This window comes from Typopeltis vanoorti, chromosome 2, assembly GCF_054136105.1.
Source record: "Typopeltis vanoorti isolate ZY-2024b chromosome 2, IOZ_Tvanoo_1.0, whole genome shotgun sequence".
NCBI lineage: Eukaryota > Metazoa > Arthropoda > Arachnida > Uropygi > Thelyphonidae > Typopeltis > Typopeltis vanoorti.
In genome coordinates, this window is record NC_143550.1 from 74,506,669 (window position 1) to 74,528,793 (window position 22,125).

Here is a 22,125-nt window from a genome sequence, read left to right on the forward strand (position 1 = left end):
TATGTTTTAAGTTGATAGTGCCTGTCTTCAGTTCTTCTAATATTGTGAGAGTATTTCAGACTTTTCACTGTTCAACCTGATTCCCTGACAAAAAACATAAACCATGGGTTTGTTTAACTAGACAGTGCCCTAGTTCCCATGACATTGTACCATCATTTTGTTTTTAGTTTAAGTTGATTTTGAATGCAATCTGATCAGCTAAGTCTCTAATTATGAGCTCATCCTCATTCATTCAATATCCAGGTGAATTATCCACAAATGGATAATCCGTTTGTGCCATCAATCTCTCTGTGATTGGTGAGGACTGGAGTTTAAACCAGAATCCCAGTAAGTTCTTCACATTTCTTAAAGGCTGTGTTGAGGCCTCCTCCCGATTATCTAACTTTGACTCTTTAGCATCTCTGTCTCTAATAGCAAAATGTGACTCATAATTCCTGTCTATCTAATTATTGGTGCATTATTTCTTTTCATGTTTAAGTAGCATAACTAACTAAATTATCTTGAAATTGTTCTTATAATTTATTTTTCTTATTCAGAGAAACTCCAGAACCAAGAAGTCCAGAGAAAAAGAAAGAAGAACGGACTAGAAAAAAGTCAGGTGGTGAAGGAAAACAGTCAGGTATACACTGTAATCTCATACAATTTACTAATACTTTAATAATTTAAGTATAAACATTTAAGGAAATATATTAAAGTTGGGGTCTCACATAAAATAAGCAACATTTGGTACCCAATTTTGCTTAAATGGTATTATCGTGCACTCGATCAATGATTTCTAGTGTTGTTACACTTTTTGGACATCCTTCAGGTGAATCATCTTCAAGGCTGGTATGGCCACGTTTAAACTCGGCAGCCCATTTCTTAATTGTTGAAAACGAAGGAGAAGAGTGCCCAATGTTTTAAATAACAATACTTTGCATTGTGTTCTAATGTAATATATGAAAAGAAATCAAACTGTGAAGCAGGAACAAACATTATTATCATCAACATCAGACCCCCCCCCCCTAGAGACATTGCAAGAGGTCTCACTCTCACACATCACAGAGCTCATCATACCTTGACTTAAAGCATTCATTATCTTCTCACTTACCCACTTTCAGGCAATGCATTCCAATCACCCACCAATCGCTACACACACACACACACACACACACACACAAAAAAAAAAAAAACCTACTCCTCAATCCCTTGTTTATATCCTCCTTATACAGCTTCCAAGGATGACCTCTTGTTCTCCCATGTCTCCAGGCATTACAAAAATCTCATCCACATTAATCTGGTACTTACCACTTACCAAATTATGTCTTGATTGTGCATGCTCCACATCATTGCCATAATCTACTGTTTTGTCCTCAGAATTCAAGCAAAATGTTGCCAAAATTTCAGGTCCCTATCCACCATCATTCCTGATCTTTCATCCCCCTCCACCTCCTCTAAAATATCCCAACTAATCTTATACTTTAATGAATATAAGATTTTCAAGTCCTCTTTTTATTATTATTATTAACATCTGACCACTGTGGAGTCGAAGGACTCATCATGAGAGCTTTATACTATCTTGTGCAAAAAACTTGTCGAACTGTACCTTAAACCCATTCACAATTTCCGCACTCACTGCACTTTCAAGCAGTACATTCCACTCGCCTATCACTTTCCGTGAAGAGAACCTTCTTCTCACTCCTTTGCTGACACCCTCCTTATACAGCTCCAGGGATGGCCTTTAGTTTTATCCTTGCCTCTCTATACTCTAAAAATATCCTCCACATTAACTGGTAACAACCCCTCACCAACTTATATGTCTCAGTCATATCCTCCTCTTTTCTTCTATTTACAAGGCTCTGGAACTTGCATTCCATCGATCTCTCCTCTTATCTGACATTCTATAGACCTGACACTGACTTATTAAACCCTCACCAATACATCCTCTTGAAAACCAGGCAATGAAATCTGTGTGCAGCAGTCCATATGTGGTTTGATCAAATCCTTATACAAGGGGAACCATAACTTCTATGCTTCTACAGGTCCTTATTTTTACATAATCTATTGGGATATTCTTACAATTTTGCAATGTGACCTCTAAACTTTAAGTCTCTGTCCACCATCACTCCCAGATCTCTCATCTCCTCTACCTCCTTCAAAATTTGTCAATTAATTGTATAATCTGCATCCCAAACAAACCAAATTTGAAGACTTTGCAAAGTTAAACTGATAACTGCAGTAATTTTCCCACTCTCATAGCCTGTTCAGCTCCTTCTGCAAATTCACAACATCTGCATTACTTCTTATAGCTCTTTCCAACTTTATCATTGGCAAACACCTGCACATCTCCAGTTAAGCCAGTCTCAATGTCATTAACATGGAAGTTAAACAGAATGGCAGTGTAGCGATAGAGTGTGGCGCAGAAGTTTTATGAGTCAGAACTGTGAGTATTGCTGGAAACAAGAGAATAAAATAGCAGAAGTTAGTAATGAAAACTGTGAAACCAAAAGTATTGGAGTTCTGGGTTTAAACGATGGTGAAAGAAATGGAAAAGACAGTATAAATGAAGGGATTCAAAGTAGCAGTATGATAACATATGCGAGATTTGCTGTGGCAAAAATTCAGGACAACATAAAAGACTGAATGAAGAAATAGCTTGCTTTCATGTAGTCCTTCATAGGATAAAGTGCAAGATTGAAAGCTGCAGAAACAGCAAACTGAGAACAGAAAAAAAAGTAGAGGTCCAAAGCTAAAAAGAAAATTGTAAAAATAAATGAAAGAGCATAAACAGATAATTTTTTACATAGCAATTCTATGATAAGGTGGTGGGGGGGGGGGGATTACTTCACGAAATCATTACAAAATCTTGTTTCCCGGATGTGAAAATTAATAATATTAGTAATACTGTCATATTGCAGAAAGGGAAGGTGAAAGAAGTTATTTTTATATGGAACTGGTGACTTGAGAGGGTGAGAAGTAGTGCATGAGGGAAGATGCAAAAGAGTTACTGGAAGAAGCAAAACAGAAGAGTGAGAGGGTGATGTTTGTAAGTCTCCTGCCATGCTGTGACAGAGGCAAACTGCAAAGGAAGGCAATGATAGCCAGTGAATCAATATGCAGAAGGAATGTGGAGTTTGTGGACCTATGACCTGAATTTTATAGATGGAAAGATTTGTACAATGCTGATGAACTGCACTTAAATGGATTCAGAGTTAAGTGTCTAGAGAGAGTTGTTCACTGAGAGCACAAAGTCAGAAAAACTAAAGAAATTAGGGTAGATGTATACAAGTGTGTGTGGGTGGGTGGGTGTGTGGGTGGAGGCAGCCATGAGGCAGATGAGTGTGAGAATAACCAACAAGTGCAGATCTAGTCCCTCGAGCAAAAATATTGAATAGCATAGTCAATTCAGGAAGTAAAGGTGTTTGGGGACCTAAAGGGATGTGCAAAAAGTGCAAGAAATATATACTGATACCAGAAGTATCTGGAACAAGAGGGACTAGCTTCTGCCATTGATTAGTGCAACCTCGGCAAATTTATAGGCATTGGTTATAAGCATTAGTGAGACTTGGCTGGTAGGAGATGATGTAGTTAGAGGGATTGAATGTGATGAATTGAATATTTTCAGGGAGTATAGTAGAGAGGAAAGTAGTCATGACGTGTGTGTGTGGGGGGGGGTGTACTACTGATGAGAAAATATGAATCGCAACCAACAAGAGTGGGAGTGAGTCGAGCAGATGGCAGTTCTCTTGAGTCAATCTAGTCTGAGATTGAAACCAATAGAACAAAATATAAAATTGGTTGCTGCTATAAGCCAGGGGGTGCAAAGGTGAAAGATGTGCATCAGCAGATTACTACGAGTGTAAGTCGAGTAATCACTGGGGGCAGTGAGAAGGGGATTTCAACTGCAAAGACATAGATTGGAAGAGGAAAGATCACGTGCAGGAAGGAAATGAAATTTATACACATTTATAGCAAAACATGGAAATTCTAGTTATGAAGGGATACATGTGGAACTACAAGGCAGGTGATTAAGATACAATTAGGAAGGCTGAAGCAGTACCATGGTACAATTTACTGTAATGCTGAGGGTAGGGAGGTAACTGAATCAGTCGATGTTGTGGAATTACTGAGCGAGCACTTTGCAAGAGTATATCATCCAGGTGGTGGCTTTGCGGAAATGGAGGAACCAACAGCTTATACTGGAATTGTGATGAATGAGGTAGAGGTAACTAGTCTATTACAGAACCTCAATGTCAATACATCTGTGGGATTGGATGGTATACCAGCTCGTGTCGTACGTGAAGCGGCCAAAGAATTGTCAGTGCCCTTGACCATTATGTTTAATTTGAGCCTCAGGACTGGGTCAGTCCCAAGGGGGGTGGAAAGAGGGGAAAATAGTTCCACTGCACAAAGGTGGTTCCAAGGCTGCTGTTGAAAATTACCGGCCAATCAGCATAACAGGAATCATTATCAAGGTCTTAGAGAAAATAGTCAAGAGGAAAATACAAGATTGGATAGAAGAAAATGGGATACTGTATCGGGGACAGCATGGTTTTGTGAAGGGTAGGTCATGCCTCAGTAACTTGCTCACGTATTATAACACAGTGACGGCTGAACTGGATAAGGGTAATGGGTTTACAGTGATTCTGCTGGACCTTGCTAAGGCCTTTGACAGGATACCACATGGAATTCTAATCAGTAAATTGCAGCATATGGGAATGGACATAGGGTTGGTGAGATGGATAGGAGGGTGGTTGACGGAGAGATATCAGAGAGTGGTTTACTCAGGAGTAGAGTCCACAAGACGGCCTGTGACTAGTGGTGTACCACAAGGATCTGTTCTTGGACCACTACTGTTTAATTTGTTCATAAATGATATAGGAAAGGATCTGAGAGGAACAGTTCATTTGTTTGCGGATGATGCGAAGTTGGGTAGGGCAATAGTGAATGCAGATGACGTCAAAATTTTGCAGGATGATTTGGATAGATTGGAGGTCTGGGCTAGGGAGAATGGATGTCAATTTAATGTGGCAAAATGTAAGGTTATGCATTTTGGGGTGAAAAGATGGGAGGCAGTTTACTGCATTGGTGGAACCGTGCTCCAGGAAATTGATGAGGCACGAGATTTAGGAGTGTTGGTGGATAAGGAATTGAAATTTAGGGGACACATTGCAAAAGTGGCCAAATCAGCTCATCAAATCACTTGGTTGCTGAAGAATACATTGACAAGCAGAGACAAGCAGGTTATTGTTCCTCTGTATCGAGCCTTGATAAGACCTCATCTCGACTACTGTGCTCAGATTTGGTCACCTAGGTTTCTTCTTGATGGGGAGGAGGTGGAGAGGATCCAGAGGCGAGTGACCAAGATGATAGCAGGTCTGTGGAATGAACCGTATGAGAACAGGTTGAGGATTTGTGGGTTGCAAAAATTGGTTGATAGGAGGAGGGGAGATATGATTGAGACATTCAAATTACTGAAGGGTTTCTATAAAATTAATTCAGAAGATATTTTTGAGAACAGGGCTGGTTGTGGGAGGACTAGAGGACATCCATGGAAACTGGGCAAAAATGTGGTTAATATTGTAAAGGTGTTAGAGCTGGGTTCTTTACTTTTAGAGTAGTGAATGAGTGGAATGCGCTCCCTGAGTCTGTGGTGGATGCTGTGACAGTGAATGAGTTTAAGGCGAGGTATGATAGATACTGTATGAATGTCGAATAGTTGTGATGAAAATGATTTGGGGCCTCCCTCGATGAGTCTAATGACTCCCTGGAGTTGCCCGTAATAATAATAATAAATGATAATAAAGATCTACAAGGGAAGGATGCTTATGGTGCATGGGGGAATACTCTACTCAACATTTATCTGGAGGAAGCAATATCACATTGTAAACCTAAAGTCAGGAGAGTAAATTGGGTAAGAGTTAAATGAATGAGTAGTATCATTAAGCATGAGTTGCAAACAAAGAAAATGTTGTGGGGATATATGTAATAACAGTTAAGCATGGCAAAGAAAGTAGAATCAGATTATGAGAAGAAATTAGCTGAATAGGCAAAAAGAAATCCCAAAACGTTTTTTCGGTATGTAGCAAGTAAGAGAAAGAATGACTATGGAAAGATAACTTTATTGAGTGAAGATGATGGAGAGGTAACAGAGAGATGAAATTGACTTAGTGAGTGATCATTTTGCAAGGGTATATCATCCAAGTGAAGATATTGTTGTGACACAAATGACAAGTACTGATATAATAACAGAGGTTGAAGAATTGGAGGTACTTAGTATATTGCAGAATCTGAATGCAAATACAGCTGTGCAATCAGATGGAAGATCAGCTTGCATTTTATGAGAAGGTGCAGGGAACTGGCAATGCCTTTGACTAAGCTGTTTAATTTAAGTCTCAGCTCTGGCAAAGTCCCAAGAGAGTGAAAGGAGGGCAAAATAATTCCTTTGCATGAAGGAGGACCTAAGTCTATGGTCGCAAATTATTATTATTATTATTATTATTATTATTGTTCCGGGAAACTCCAAGGAGTCAACAGACTCATTGAGGGAGGCCCTAACATCATGTCAAGAACAACTATTCAACATTCACAGAGTATCTATCATACCTTGCCTTGAACTCATTCACGGTCGTAGCACCCACAACAGACTCTGGAAGCTTATTCCACTCATTTACCACTCTCCAAGTAAAGAACCTAGCTCTAACACCCTTGTCAACCACGCTCTTGCCCAGCTTCCATGCATGGCCCCTAGTCCTCCCACCACCAGTCATATTTTCAAAAATATCTTCTGGATCAATCTTATAAAAACCCTTCAGTAATTTGAATGTCTCAATCATATCACCCCTCCTTCGCCTATCGTCCAATTTCTGCAACCCACAAATCTTCAACCTATTCTCATAAGGTTCATTCCACAGACCTGCTATCATCTTGGTCACTCGTCTCTGGACCCTCTCCACTTCCTCCCCATCACGAAGAAACCCTGGTGCCCATAACTGGGCACAGAAGTCCAGATGGGGTCTTATCAAGGCTCGATACAGAGGAACAACAACTTGTTCGTCTCTGCATGTTAAAGTATTTTTCAGAAGCCAAGTGATTTGGTGAGCTGTTTTAGTTACTTTTGCAATGTGCCCCCTAAACTTCAACTCCCTATCCACCAACACTCCCAAATCCCTGGGCTCATCAATCTCCTGGAGTATGGTTCCACCAATGCGATATACTGCTGCTATTCTTTTCATCCCAAAGTGCATAACCTTACACTTTGCCACATTAAATTGACATCCATTTTTCCTAGCCCAGTCTTCCAAACTATCCAAATCATCCTGTAAAATTTTGACATCCTGTGCACTCACAATCGCTCTACCCAACTTTGCATCATCAGCAAACAAGTGAACACTTCCTCTCAGATCCTTTCCAATATCATTGATGAACAAATTGAAAAGCAGTGGTCCAAGAACAGAGCCCTGTGGCACACCACTAGTCACAAGACGTCTTTTAGACTCCACTCCTGAATAAACCACTCTTTGATATCTCTCCTTCAACCACCCTCCTATCCATCTCACCAACCCTATATCTATCCCCATCTGCTCCAGTTTACTGATTAGGGTTCCATGTGGTATCCTATCAAAGGCCTTGGCAAGGTCCAGTAGTATCACTGTAAACCCATTACCCCTATCCAGTTCAGCCGTCACTGTGTTATAAAACGTGAGCAAGTTACTGAGGCATGATCTACCCTTCACAAAACCATGTTGTCCCCCATACAATATCCCATTTTCATCTATCCAATCCTGTATTCTTTTCTTGACTAATTTCTCTAAGACCTTGACAATGATTCCTGATATGCTAATCGGTCGGTAATTTACAACAGCAGTCTTGGAACCACCTTTATGCAGTGGAACTATTTTCCCCTCTTTCCACCCGCTCGGGACTAACCTAGACCCGAGACTCAAATTAAACAAAATGGTCAAGGGTACTGACAATTCTTTAGCTGCTTCTCGTACAACACGAGCTAGTATACCATCCAATCCCACAGATGTATTGACATTGAGGTTATGCAATAGACTACTCCCTTATATACCAATTTGTATCCCAGGAGTAGTAGTAGTAAAAGTACTGAAAAAGTTGGTCTAAAAAGAGAATTCAGGAATGGGTGGATAAGAATATGATATACTCTGTGAGAGGGGGGGGGAGATGCATAACTTTGTGAAGGATCAGTCATGCCATAGTAATCTACTAACTTTTTATAATAGAGTGACAGCTGAGTTGGATTAATGCTACACTATGATACTGCTGGATTTTGCAAACCCATTTGATAGGATTCCACATGGAACTCTATAACAGATTACTACAAATGGAGATGGATATGAAACTGGTGATATGAATAAAAAGGTGGCTAATGGCCAGATACCAAAAAGTAGTATATGGAGGAGCATAATCTAGGAGACGGCAGGTGTACATGAATGATATTGGAAATAAACTGAAGGGAGATATTCAGTTAGAAATATATACATGTTAGCATATTTAGATATTCAGATATTTAGTTATTTGCTGATGATGTAAAGTTGGGTAGGGTAATATTTAATCTAGGTGATGTAGAGAGCTTGCAGGATGATCTGAATGGCTGACAATATGTGCAAAACATAATGGATGCAATTTAATGTTGAAAAGTGTCAAGTTATGCACTTTGGGATACAAAGATTACAAGCTGTGTACAGCATTGAGGGAATTTTACTCCAAAAATTGATAAAGCCAGTGGTAGTAGTAGATAGAGAGCTGAAGTTTAGAGGGCATATTGCTAAAGTAGCCATGGTAGCATTGGCTATTCAAGAATACACTAACTAGCAGGGATAATAGAGTAATCATTCCTCTTGATAAAGTCTTGATATGACAACATCTGGATTACTGTGCCGAGGTCTGGTCACTTGGGTTTCTTGTGGATGAGGAAGCAGTGTTGAGAATCCAGAGGTGAGTGGTTTGATAAAGCTCCTTGTGAGGATAGATTGAGGGTTTGTGGATTGCAAAACTCAGTTAATAGTCAAAAAAGGCAAGCATATGACAGAAACATTTATATTACTTAAAGGATTTTATAGGAATAATGCAGGGAAAATGTTTCAGCCCTTGGCTAGTTGGGGCAGAATAGGAGGTCATCCCGGGAAGTTTGATACGAGTGTGGTTGACAAGGGAGTAAGGACCAAATGCTTTGTCTGATTTCAAGGAGATGTATGATAGATACTGTGTTCATAGTTTGGGTCTCCCACAATCATCCTTAGAACTTCATGGAGTTGCCTGTGCTCACTAGTTTGTTATCCAATCCTATCTGTTTCAATTTAGCTGCTAGCTTGTGATATGGCAGTCTCTCCAAGGCCTTTGAAAAATCTAAGCACTCCACTATATATGCATCTCCTTTATCAAGTGAATTTGTCAGCTCCTTTTAATAGGAGGTTGTGTTTCAGCAATCTGGAGGAGGTCGTGTTGATAAACACGACCTCCTCCTTCTGGGGAACAAATCACAAATTCGATTTACGAAGGCCCAAACTCTCAGTCAAAATCTTGTGCACAGTTGATTTTGGAATCCCCAATTCATCTTCAATCAATCTCACGGACGATTTCGGGTTTTCTTTGATGAAATAATGCACTTTTTGGATCTTAACTTCGCTCAGTCCGCACGGCTTTTCGTCGTCCTCAAGCGTCTCACAACCACTTTGAAATCGCTTAAACCTTAAACTTGAGTATGGGATAAGCATTCATCGCCATATGCTTTTTGAAGCATTTAATGTGTTTCAGTAAAACTTTTACCAAGTTTAACCCAAAAGTCACTCACAGCTCTCTGTTTGAAACTCATTTTCTGACCCGTTCGTCAAAACACATTGTCACTCTTGGCACTATAACTCGGCTTCTAATGAAACAAATGTCATAAACAGTTGATACAACACTAATGAAGGTTGCCACAACAAAAAAAAGATACAACAGTGGAACCACTAGTTTCTTCTATTTTCGAAAGTTCGGTTTCTTTTTGGACAGAGGATGTATATCAGGTTTATATTTTGTAACCTTTAGGGATATACATGTGCTACTAGTTTCATCTGTGCTACTCCTGCTATGAGACTTAACAAAATTCATCGCTGAGAACAATGCTTCACACGAATATGCAGATGCAAAAATGGATAGTAATGCTGTTGCAAGGGTTTTTAAACATACAAAAGTTTCTGGAATAGTATTCCAAGTCCTTAGTGCTTCGTTTTCCACACTTCTCTCTGTTAATACCATCTCTAATTGCTCCTTTTCAATATTTTGTAAGTCAACTCTGAGGTCAACAAATTTCTGCCTCCAAATTGATATACTTTGAAAATCAATGAACTGCATTTCAAAATCATCCATATTTATCCACGAAAACATCTGCAAATTTAATTCATCCAGTTTTATAGTGTCTGGAAACTTAATGAATTTTGCAGTCTCTTTTAATTCTCTGAACATAACAAATATTAGAGAGAACTACTCGATAGTTGACACAGTGACATTTAAAAATAGCTTTTGAAGACATTGGCAGTCTTTTGTCATCCTTTTGGAGATCATTGATATATTTCTTTAGGTTTGGAACATATCTAAATCTCTCACTGTCTACATCACTTTTCAAAACTAGTTTCATTTCAAATTCCTTTATCTAATCAAACATAGCATCAAGAGTTTTACAAGAGCCCTGTAGTTTAAGGTTCAAGTCATTTAAATTTTCTCAAAAATCTGCAAAACATATCGGTTTACAAACCCCCACAATATCATGCATTTCTTTATAAGACATTTGTTGATTAGCCAAAAAGAGATTAATCTCATCCAGGCATTCAACAAATTGTTTCAGAACAAGACCTCGACTAAGCAACGAACATTGTTGTACATTATTTGTCCTTTGTACACTGAATCCACCTTATTCAGTGGATTATGAAATTGTCTTTTATTCAAAATATGTGTAGAAATTGGTTACTGTTTGCATCACTTCTTGAAGTTCATTTAGGCCAGCTTTTGCACATAAAGTCTCCTCATGTACGATACAATGAAAACCTATCAGAGTATGACCAAAATGCTTTGCATGGCACTATAGTTTACAAATCTTGCTTCCTTACCTATCATGCTGGGTGCACCATCTGTTGTGACAGATACCACTTTTGAAATATCAATTTGCCGAACAGATAATTCGTTCATAACTGCTTTACATATCTCAATGTTCAGGAGTGTTACATGGTTAATACCGAACGATTGTTAGCCTAGCTGATGATGTAATGTCTGTGCTCTCATCAACACAAATAGAAAATAACTTACAGGAAACCAAATATATTGTTAATTGTTCTGTTGTATTCCTTTCCAAATTAAGTATCCTATCCTTAACTGTTGTTCTTTTATTGCATTTTTATTTGGTATTGCTGTACTTAAAAAAATTGTATTCTATTAAGTTAAAATATATAAGTCAGCGAAGATGTTGGATATGTATTTATTTATTTAATTAATTTTTAAGGTGAGCCCTGGGTTGCATGCCAAAGGTTACCCACACCTTGTCTAGAGAATGATATCCAGTTATTTGTTGATGATGCTAAGTTGAATAGAGTGATTAGGAACATAGCTGATTCAGAAATCCCTGCACATTGACTTGAGTAGAATGGTTATATAGACTAATGACAGTGAATATTAGTTGGTATTGCATTCAGCAGAGAACATTGTAGTCAGGGTATTATATTAATGGAAATTTGATTCATATAGTCAAGTAAGATGCTGGAAATTATTATTATTATCCCAAGACCCCATGGAGTTAAAGACTCATCTAGGAGGTCCTTTTCTCATAAACAGCCTCATCATACCGCACCTTAAACACACTCAAATTCTCTGCAGACACCACACTCTCAGGCAAGGCATTCCAATCATTCACAACTCTGCATGCAAAAAAAAAAGTTTCTCACTCCCCTGCTTACAGCCTCCTTATAAAGCTTCCACTCAACTTTGTAAATTGCATCTTCTCAACCTTTCCTCATATTCGACATTCCAGAGGTCAGAAACTACCTCAGTCAGTTGCTTCTGGACCCATTCCAACATCTCTTCGTCCTTTTGAAAACCAGGTGACCATATCTGTGCACAGTAGTCCATGTGTGGTCTAATCAAAGCCTTATACAATGAAACAAGAATCTCCCTACTTCTACAAGTCAGTGTCCTCTGCATCATTCCCAGAAGTCTTTGTGTTGTCCTCTCAATTTTAGCAATGTGTACCCTAAATTTCAGATTCTTATCCACTGTCACCCCAAGATATCTTATTTCTTCCCTATCCGACAATATATCCCCACCAGGCATAAATTCTGCATCCCATTTTGGTTTCCCAAATTTTAAAATCTTACATTTTGCAATATTGAACTCGCATCCCCATTCCAGTGTCCAATCACGTATCAGTATCATTAATATACAAGTTAAACAGCAGTGGTCCTAAAACAGGCCTGCCCCTGAGGTACACCATTAGTGACTTTCCTTTCCCAGAATATTGCCCCCCCCCATACACAACTTCACAAAGTGCTGAATACCTTTCAGATAGACAGTCTCCAATCCAATGCACTAATCTAATGTCTAACCCCATCTTCTCTAGTTTGACTATCAACTTATCATGCTGTAATCTGTAAAAATCCTTTGTAAAATCTAAGTATATTACTTTGTATCCCTCTCCTCTGTCCAAAGAAGCCATCAGCTTATTGTAATAAGTAAGTAGATTACTAAAACATGACCTCCCTTTAGCAAATCTATGCTATCCATCAAAGATAATACCATTGTTATCAACCCAATTCTTTATCCTGGTTCTCACCAGCTTCTCTAACAACTTAACCATAACACCTGACACACAGATAGGCCTATAATTTACTGCTTGAGTTCTATCACCTCCCTTATGAAACAGCACAATCTTGCACTGACCCAATGCAAGGCTCATATTAAAAAAATATGCCAAGGCAGATGTCAACTCCTTGATGGCACATTCCTTCATAATATGTGGTGATATATTATCAAGTCCCACAGCCTTATTAATATCTAGTTTGCTCAACTCGTCATACACCTCTTGCTCACTTACAGTCAGTCTCTCCTTCCCATCATCAACTGCTTTCAATCTCTCCATGAAGTCACATTCACAAGAATGAAAGACATTTATGAACTGCTCATTAAGTATCTGCACTATATCTTCTGCAACAGTTGTTCATATATCATTTTCTTGAATTAATGTCATCCTTCATAATCATTCTTTTTTTTCCTGGCTACATATTGAAAAAAACTCCCTAGGATTCTTTTTGGCTTCGTTAGCTAACTGCTGCTCATATCTCACTTTTGCTACCCTTACCAAGCAAATCACTTGCTTTGCCTGGTTTTTGTAATCCTCATGGAATTGGTTATTACCACTTCTGTTTTGCAACCTCCATAATGTCATTTTTCTCTGTATCGCCTGCTTAATCTCTTCATTCATCCATTTCACACCTACCTTATTTAACCTTCTGACCCTTTGGAATGCATTTATACTTTGCTTCTACTAGATAGCTCTTAAATATATTCCCGAAGCTGCGTGATCTCTTTTCCAGCTAACTCCTCTTTCTATGCTGCACTCGCAAGCTGTCTCCTAAGCTCTTCATAATCGCCACTCTTGTAGTTCCACATATACCCTTTTCTCACAGAGGTCCTCACACTGCTGGCAACCACCAAGGCAATCACTTCATGGTCATTCTCATGAATTGCTAGGTGATATGACACCTCATTTATAATTACATCCACTGATGAGATGACCAAATCCAAGACCCTCAATCTTCGTGTGCCCTCTGTTACATACTGTCTGAGGTAGCTATCCCTCAAAAACTCAAGAAACTTATTTTCTTTACTTCCAGTTGCTATCACATCTTCCCAGTCTATATTGCAATAATTAAAATCACCCATAATGATCACCCTTTTCTTATTTGCTTGGCTAATTTGATTATACATTTCATAGTCACTGCCATCCACAATACCCGATCTATAACAACATCTAACCAAGTATTTCATTCCATTCATCCTGTCTCACACCATACTGCCTCAAAACCACTGGCACTATTTTAAAGTTAGAATTTAGAAGCCTTGTTGTTAAGGTAGTTAGGACATGACATTAGGTAACTGCAGGGTTGAAGAGAACACAAACTTAGGAAATTATTTTCCCACTTTGCTTGTGTCATACATGTGCTCACCGTGCTGTGTATGCATATGACTAAATGGTTACTGAAAAGATGGAGAAACAATTCAAAAAATCCAGAAGCAAGTAACCAAAATGCAAAATGCCATGTGGAACTGTACATAGAGGAAGGTATGTTCTTGAAATTTGGTATTTGGAATCCTTACAACAGTTTGTTAAGTCATCCCACTTGTGTGTTTGTTTCAGTCAGAAATTATATATTGTAATAACTTTGTTTTAGCAGAATGGAATTGAATAAAATTTGGGATTTAGGATGTACAAAAGACAAAAAAAAATATTATTAGAGTTGATAAGGGTAAAAACCATGGTCCTCTAACAAGTATAAAATTAATGTCTTACTATTGTAGGTACATTGGAAGATAAGATTTGCCAGCATTTATCTTCAACAACAACAACATGAGAAATATATCTGCCACTATAATTTTGGTCAATCAGGTTTCACAATCCATGCCTTCCACACCATGCACAAGATCAAATGGAAAAAACTATGCTTCACAACAATTAATAGAAACATAAAAGACTTTTTTTTTTTTTTTTTTTTTTTTTTTTTTTTTTTTTTTTCAAATCAACAGCAGATCTCCAAAACCAACCAAACATGAAAACTGGAATTCATAGACCTGTTATGTTAAACATAAAATACTTTTTTTTTTTTCAAATCAACAGCAGATCTCCAAAACCAACCAAACATGAAAACTGGAATTCATAGACCTGTTAAGTTAAACATAAAATACTTTTTTTTTTTCAAATCAACAGCAGATCTCCAAAACCAACCAAACACGACCTGTTAGATACATCTCTTCCCCCCCCCCCCCCCCGAACTGTATGGGATAATATAAACCTTGTAAAAAAATTGATTTGTTCTGATAATAATTTGATAACTTCTAATAAGGAATAAGGAAAATTCCTTGAGCTCTTCAGAGAAAAGTATCTCAGGCAGTATAAAGGAAGGCAGGCAGGCAAGGATCAAGAGTTTTAGATCTGATCATTTCATCAAAGGATGTAATTATGAATGGGTTTTGCACTTCCCTCTGTTTAGTCAGAGAGTGATCATGAAGTGATCACTTGGGTTTTGACTAGCCATACAAAGACTTCTTTAAGGAAAGAATATATGTGTAAGTACAAGACTGGTGATTATGAAAAGCTTAGGAGACAGCTTGGGGTTATGACATGGAATGAGGAGTTGAGCAGTAAGGAAATAAATATTGCTTGGGAACTGAAAAAGAAATACATAACAGCATCAATATGTGAATGTATTCCTAAGGCCAAAAGGCTGAATAAGTTGGGTGTACAATTTTTTTTTTTTTTTTTTTTTTTTTTTGCGTGTGTGTGTGGGGGGGGGGTTTCCCTGCCCACGAAAGGTTATTAGTATTTTTTTATTTTGTAGTTTATTAGAGGTTATTTTGTAGTTCTTTTTGCATAGTCCATAAACCCAACTCCAGAGACCAAACATAGAACTTTTTCAAGCCACTTCAAACCTTTAATTAGCAAGGAGGTGGTCTCACACTGGGTAATAAAATTCATCTCTACCTAAAGACAATCACAAACACCCATTCCACAGCAGGATTTAAACCCACAACCTGTTGTTTGGAGAGCAGGTACGCTAACTACTCAGTAGGCCAGGCCAGCATGGATGAATTAGTAGATTGAGCATGAAATCTAGAAGAAGAAGAAGCCACTTTGGAGGCAGCACAAGATGAATAATGGTAATTATCAGTTGCATAAAGAGCTGGACAGGAGAGCAACTCAGTTGGTAAGGACAGCAAAAGTGCAGTAAGCAGAAATTAGTAAATCAGGCCAAGAAATACTCTCACAAGTTTTTTTTATATGTGGAAAGTATAAAGAAGGATGGTTATATGGGAGATTGGTAACTGCTGCCAGACATAGTTGAGGTATTCAGTGAGCAGTTCATCAAGGTGTTTCATCCTCAGTGTGAAATTAGAAGCTGAAGTATAGAGAATGAAATTAGAGAAGATTAAATGGTGGATGAGCAAGAGATATATTAGGATTTAAGTAAGCTAGACGTCAATAAGGTAGTAGGACTTGACATATCAGCATGTGTCTTAAGGGAATGTTTCAAGGAGTTAACATCATCCTTGGCCTATTTGTTTAACAAGAGTCTTGCAACAGCACAAGTTCCAAAGGAGTGGAAGGAAGGCAAAATTGTTCCACTTCGTAAAGGTGGTGATAAGGCCAAGGCAACAAATTATAGGCTGATCTGTATATCTGGAGTTGTAGTTAAGATATTGGAAAAGATGGTGAGAGATAGGATACAAAAGGAGGTTGATAATATTGGTAGTCTTTGTGCTAGTCAGCATGGATTTGTTAAAGTGAGATCTTGTTTTGCCAACTTATGTACTATAACAAGGTGACAAAATGTATTGGACAAGGGAGATGCATATATATATAGTGGTATACTTAGATTTTGCGAAGGCTTTTGATAGATTGCCACACCATAAGTTGGTCACTAAACTGAAGCAGATGATTGGATAGGTGAATGGCTATGACAGTGGTGGCGAACCTTTTTATGTGCGCATTCCAAAAGTTTACAAATCGAGTTGTTGACGTGCCGTGCAGTTTTTAATAGAAAATTTATTTATTTATTTATTTATTTATTTATTTATTTATAATATATATATATAACATTTTATAATTTAATTATAATTTTATAAATAATATTTTCTTTATTTATAATATTTATTTATATATAAATTTATAATATTATTCAGTGTAAAATTGATTATTGTATAATTAAATTGATTTTAATGATATTTGTTTCAAAAAAAAAAACGGTAATGAGAAAAATATTTATGTATGTTAACTCACCATAGATGTCAGCTGAGCAGGGAAGCCACAGAAGGATGTCAACTTGTCAGCGAAACTCTTACATATTTACTCTTATGTATTTACTCGAATATAACTTGCCCTCGCACCCCTGATTTTACTTTACGAAAAAAGATATACTAAAAAGTTTTGCATATGCCTCTCACACGAAAAATGTTTAAACATGATCATGTCGAGACGATAGTAACTCGCTCCCCGTGGTAACAACATGACTTCCCCAACAGCCATAATACTGCAGATGCAAGAAAAACAAGTAGTTTTATTGTGTCCCTGAATAAGGTACATATGCTTATGCAGTCTGTGTAATATATTTCTCAACAAATAGTGCAATTAGAGACATCTAGAATAAAAATGGTGCTAACTAATGAATCACATGTCCCCTTCTCACAGAAACTATGCTGTATAAACTCCAGCAAAACCATATGTTGCACCAGAAACACAGTATCTAACTAAAAACTATTATCCAATTTTTCAATTATATGAAATATAAGTTTGTTTGATTGCATTTGAAATTCTCGATGTCATTAAGACAGATCACAAAAGCTAACTTCAAATAAAATTCTACCACAAATTGAAACATGCCATATAATGCTTGCGAGAGTTCCCCTGCCAGCTCAAACGCAAACAAGCAGCAATAAAAATCAACCAAGCATTGTAACTTTGTGTGAGTTGAACCTGCCAGTAATGAGAAGTTTAATTGGAACGATAAACGACACCCCGTCATGAATGTGTTAAAACTAAGAAATATATAGTGAGTGTTGTTATGACAGTTGCAGATGCTATGGGATTCGGTTGAAGAGAATTAGCATTTCAATTCAAAAATTGTCGGCTTGCTTTTATCTTTGAGTTGCGTGATCTTTTGTTAATACCGCACCATCATATGCATGTCTTCATAACTGCTTTCACTTCTCATTAGTCATTCGTGAAGCATTGTTCTTTATGCATCTCAAGTCTTGTAAATTAATGTTAATTTTTGCTTGGAATAATGGGAAGCAGTGGTGCACCCAGAGGGGGGGAGCCAAGGGGCCTGGGCATCCCCCACAGAAAAGGAAAAAACACTAGAAAAATTTCCAAAAATCTTATCCTAATTAAAATTCATTTTTTTTATTTATGTTGTGTGCTACTTATGAATTTGCGATCACTGCAGATGCTCAGTTATAGGTCGTATGCGATGTGTAGTGTGTATTCGCAAAATGTCTACTCAACTCGGCCCCCCCCCCCCCAAAGGTTAAATCCTGAGTGCGCCACTGATGGGAAGGAAGATTTCACTGTTTGGGTTTCTGAAAATCTCTGCATATATCTCGCACTACAAATTTTTAGCTTTAATTATGGGAAAAAAGTGAGAATTATATTTGAATAAATACGGCATCATCACATACACACGCCCAATATTTATATATGCAAAGTATGTAATTTAATAAAAAAAATGTATGAATCTCTCAGTTTTAAAATATTAATTTCAAATTTATAAATTCAAAATATTAATTATCATTCGAACTAGTGTTTGAACGATAATTAATATTTTGAATTTATAAACACATCACTTTAACGCAGCAATTAAAGTTTATTGAAAAAGTTAAACTTAGTTTTTTTTACTACAACTGAGATTTTTGAAAGTTTTAGTTATGGTAGTGAGAATTTTGTTGCTGTTTTCTGTCCGTTAGCTTATTAATTCTGGGATGAATTGAAGTGATAGCCAAATGGAGACAGTCAGAAAGTTGCAAGCGGTTTGTCTGTTTCATCATAAGCACAGTCATGACTGAAAATGAAGTTTCACAAATATATGTGGTGGAAAAACAAAGAAGAAATCTCATTGATATTTCATATAAATTTCGATATTCATTTTTCATTCTTATCCAGAATTCGAATTACTCACAGCACTAAAAGTACTTTCCAGTCCTTTGTCCAATGATAATTCAATAACTTGAAGGGTTTCTTCATGGGAAAGGGCTGTCTCTTTGGATTCAACAAAGGGGTTCCCAATTCACATACTTTGCCTCCGGTGATCCTCACATTCGGGATAATACTTTTCAAATGACAACAACAACATCTTCAAGTGGGCTGCAACAACATCTGATACTGAATTCTGTGAATAGAAATCACTCTTCCGTAATATAATCTGATTACGACTAAAACATTTCATTATTTCTTTCTGCAATCATATTTAACCAGAGTTTGAGTTTCTTTTTGAATGATTTGATCTTGTTCCAAGCATGAAATATTGTTGTATCTGGACCTTGAAGTTTTAATTCAACTCGTTTATGTAAGAAAATATATCACTGAGATATGCCAGCCTGGCTACCCATTTCTTATCCTGGAAATAATGGGACAGGTCACTTTTCTTATTAATTAAAAATACTTCAGCTTCCTTTCAGAGTTCATATAACTTCTCGTGAACTTCACCGCAGGACAGCCAACGAACTTCCGAATGTTGAAAGATTTTGATGTCTGAAAATTCCCGATTACTCATGAATACTTCCATGTTTAAAAATATGCTGCTACGTCACTGACATTTCCTACATAGATGTTATTTAGGCATTCTGGGTCTGAGCTTTTTGTTACATTTACGAATATTATTCTCCTCAGAATATTTCCACTATAAAATATTTATTCATGAAAAATGACAAATTTCAGAAGAACCTCTTGTGGCCCGGGCAATTGAGAAACTCGAATCTACAATGAGTCAACTGAGGCAAAGAAAAATTGTATTTGTTCAGAGCCCACTGTAGGAAGATGCCCAGCAGATATGACAGATACGATTGCCATGTTACTCTTAATATTATATGTTTAGAAGACACGTGGTTTGACAAAGCTGCAGCTGGTGACTTTTCATATGCTAAAAATAATTAACTTAATAAACTTGAGTTAAATAATAAGCCTTTAAATAATGAAAAGTTTTGGCGACTAAATACAGTTCTTTTCTATCAGCTGAGTCATGTGATTATGCCCCTCAGCCATTGGCAGAATTTCAGAGGTAGCAGAATTTTTACTCCCAGAAACTCAGGATTTTCATCCCACATACCAGGCAAACCAGCCAGAAGAACATATGTAATTTTTAGACAATATGCTGGTCTTATAAGTTCGGTTGCTTCAGTCATAAATCCAACAAAGCATGAGAAATGCAGGGGAGAATGTCTTGAAATTCATGCTTGCTCTTGTTATCATTCAGGGAGTGAGAAGTGTGATTGAAGTCCAATTAGCAAAATAATGAATTACTGACCATTTAAAACTATATATTTAGAAATTTATGTACATTTAATCATACAAATACAACATTTATTTTACAAATGATATTCTATCTTTTTCAATTTAGCTACTTGAATACAAATTCTACCCTACGGTTCTTCTTTATGAACTAGTCAATACCATGTCATAAAAAGTTGGTTGTAACTTAATTTTCCCAAGCAACACACACACACACTTGTAAAGGCTGGCTGAAGCTCACTGGCTAAAGCTACGTTGACTGTGTATGGCCTGTGTTTAAGCAACAGAGTGAGACGACGTGAAATGAGTATGCATGTGCATGAAATCACAGTGCTGCTGCGAGGACCTGGGAGCTCCCACAACCAAGCAAGCCAAGGTAGCTTTGACTAGACAAGCAAGCATCGGCCTTCGATATACAATGCAAAGCTCAATTATTGCCATGCAAGCTTAAGACATCTTCTGTCTACAAAAATAAGAGCCTAAATGGAATGCTTATAAATGCATGCATTTATTAACACATAAATATTACTTCTTTCTCAATTAATGAGCTTGCATAGCAAGCATGGAGAATTCACTCCTGGAGAACAGGTTCTTTGCATGGAGAGTAAAGTTGTTGAGTGGAATACATTGTGAAAGTGTGAAAGCTGTCAGTTTGTTTAAGACATGCATTGGTGATCTTTTTTATGTGAGAGAGTGGTGATCTGCTGTGATAAATCTTTTGACTCCTTGGAGGTCTGATATTTTTTAATAGTAATAATAATAATCTAATATATATTTGATTGACTGATCACCAAAAATTGTGATTTAGAAAATAAATACTATTCAAGTGTACATCATCCCAGTAAAATGTTCTTTATATGAAAGTTAACAATGGCTGTTACTTGTTGAGAATGTGATGTCTAAACACTGTATTAAAAGTGGATAGAAATAGTTGCTTAAATTGGGTGGTTCATAATGCTTGCTGTCAAAAAGAGGAAATGGGTAAGGGATTGAGAAATAGACAGAGAAAAAGTGAGTTAGAAAAGTGGATATATTTGAGAAGTCAGATTAGAATTGAAGAATTGGGAAGGAGAACAATATCCTTTTGCTGTTCAGATTTGTCAGACTTCACGGTAACCAAAGTTAGGTTATGTGTTCTATGTAATGTCCCAGTGTTAAGATAGCATTCTTCCCTTCAATCTCTTTTTATCCTCCTTTAATAAGTGTTTCATTTAATGTTTGGGTTTGGCTTGCTGAAGTAATGGTAACCACAAATCTTTAAACCACAAGCCGATAGCACTTCTGATATATCAGTGCCCATCCAGAGGATTGCTTTATAAATAAAATGTTCATGATCACCTAGACACAACAATATTTACTTACTTGCATAATTGTTTTTCTTAACTAGCACGTCCCAAGTCTGCAGAGCCAGTAATTACTCCTTCTAAAGGAGATCGTAAGTCTCCAAAGCACCAGCCGAAAGTTGTCTCAACCCCATCTCACCCACGTGTCCCTAAAGATCTCCCAGTGACGCCTGTCTCTGAAGATTTCCGCAGCAAAAAGAAACATCGTCGGCCTGGTATGATGACTATTATTGGATCATTTTCCAATTTTATAATATGTTGATTCTATTAATCTTAGATTATAAACATATTCATTAAGGATATTAATACTAATACTCATAAAATTTATGATTTAAATACTTTATCAAAAAATTTAATTATTATTACATAACACTTCCAGGGAGTCCAAAGACTCATCAAGGGAGGGTACCTACTTTACAACTCTCCGTCTCACTACTTCGCCAATCCACCAGCCGCAAATACCTTCATCATCTATACCATTGCTATCTACCACTGACGACCACCACTAGTATTTTCACAAATAAACATCCATTCCCA

The 22,125-nt window shown here is 37.2% G+C and overlaps 1 protein-coding gene across 3 annotated transcripts in view; it reads left to right on the top strand.

Moving 5' to 3' along the window:
* The window catches only part of LOC150109181 (uncharacterized), a 648,231-nt gene that overhangs the window by 502,116 nt on the left and 123,990 nt on the right, over positions 1–22,125 (top strand). For all 3 annotated transcript variants that reach the window (XM_090406029.1, XM_090406020.1, XM_090406040.1), the window contains 2 exons: positions 537–619; positions 21,633–21,803. In XM_090406029.1, the coding sequence (XP_090262155.1) occupies positions 537–619; positions 21,633–21,803 (254 nt within the window). The remainder of the gene's footprint in view (positions 1–536; positions 620–21,632; positions 21,804–22,125) is intronic.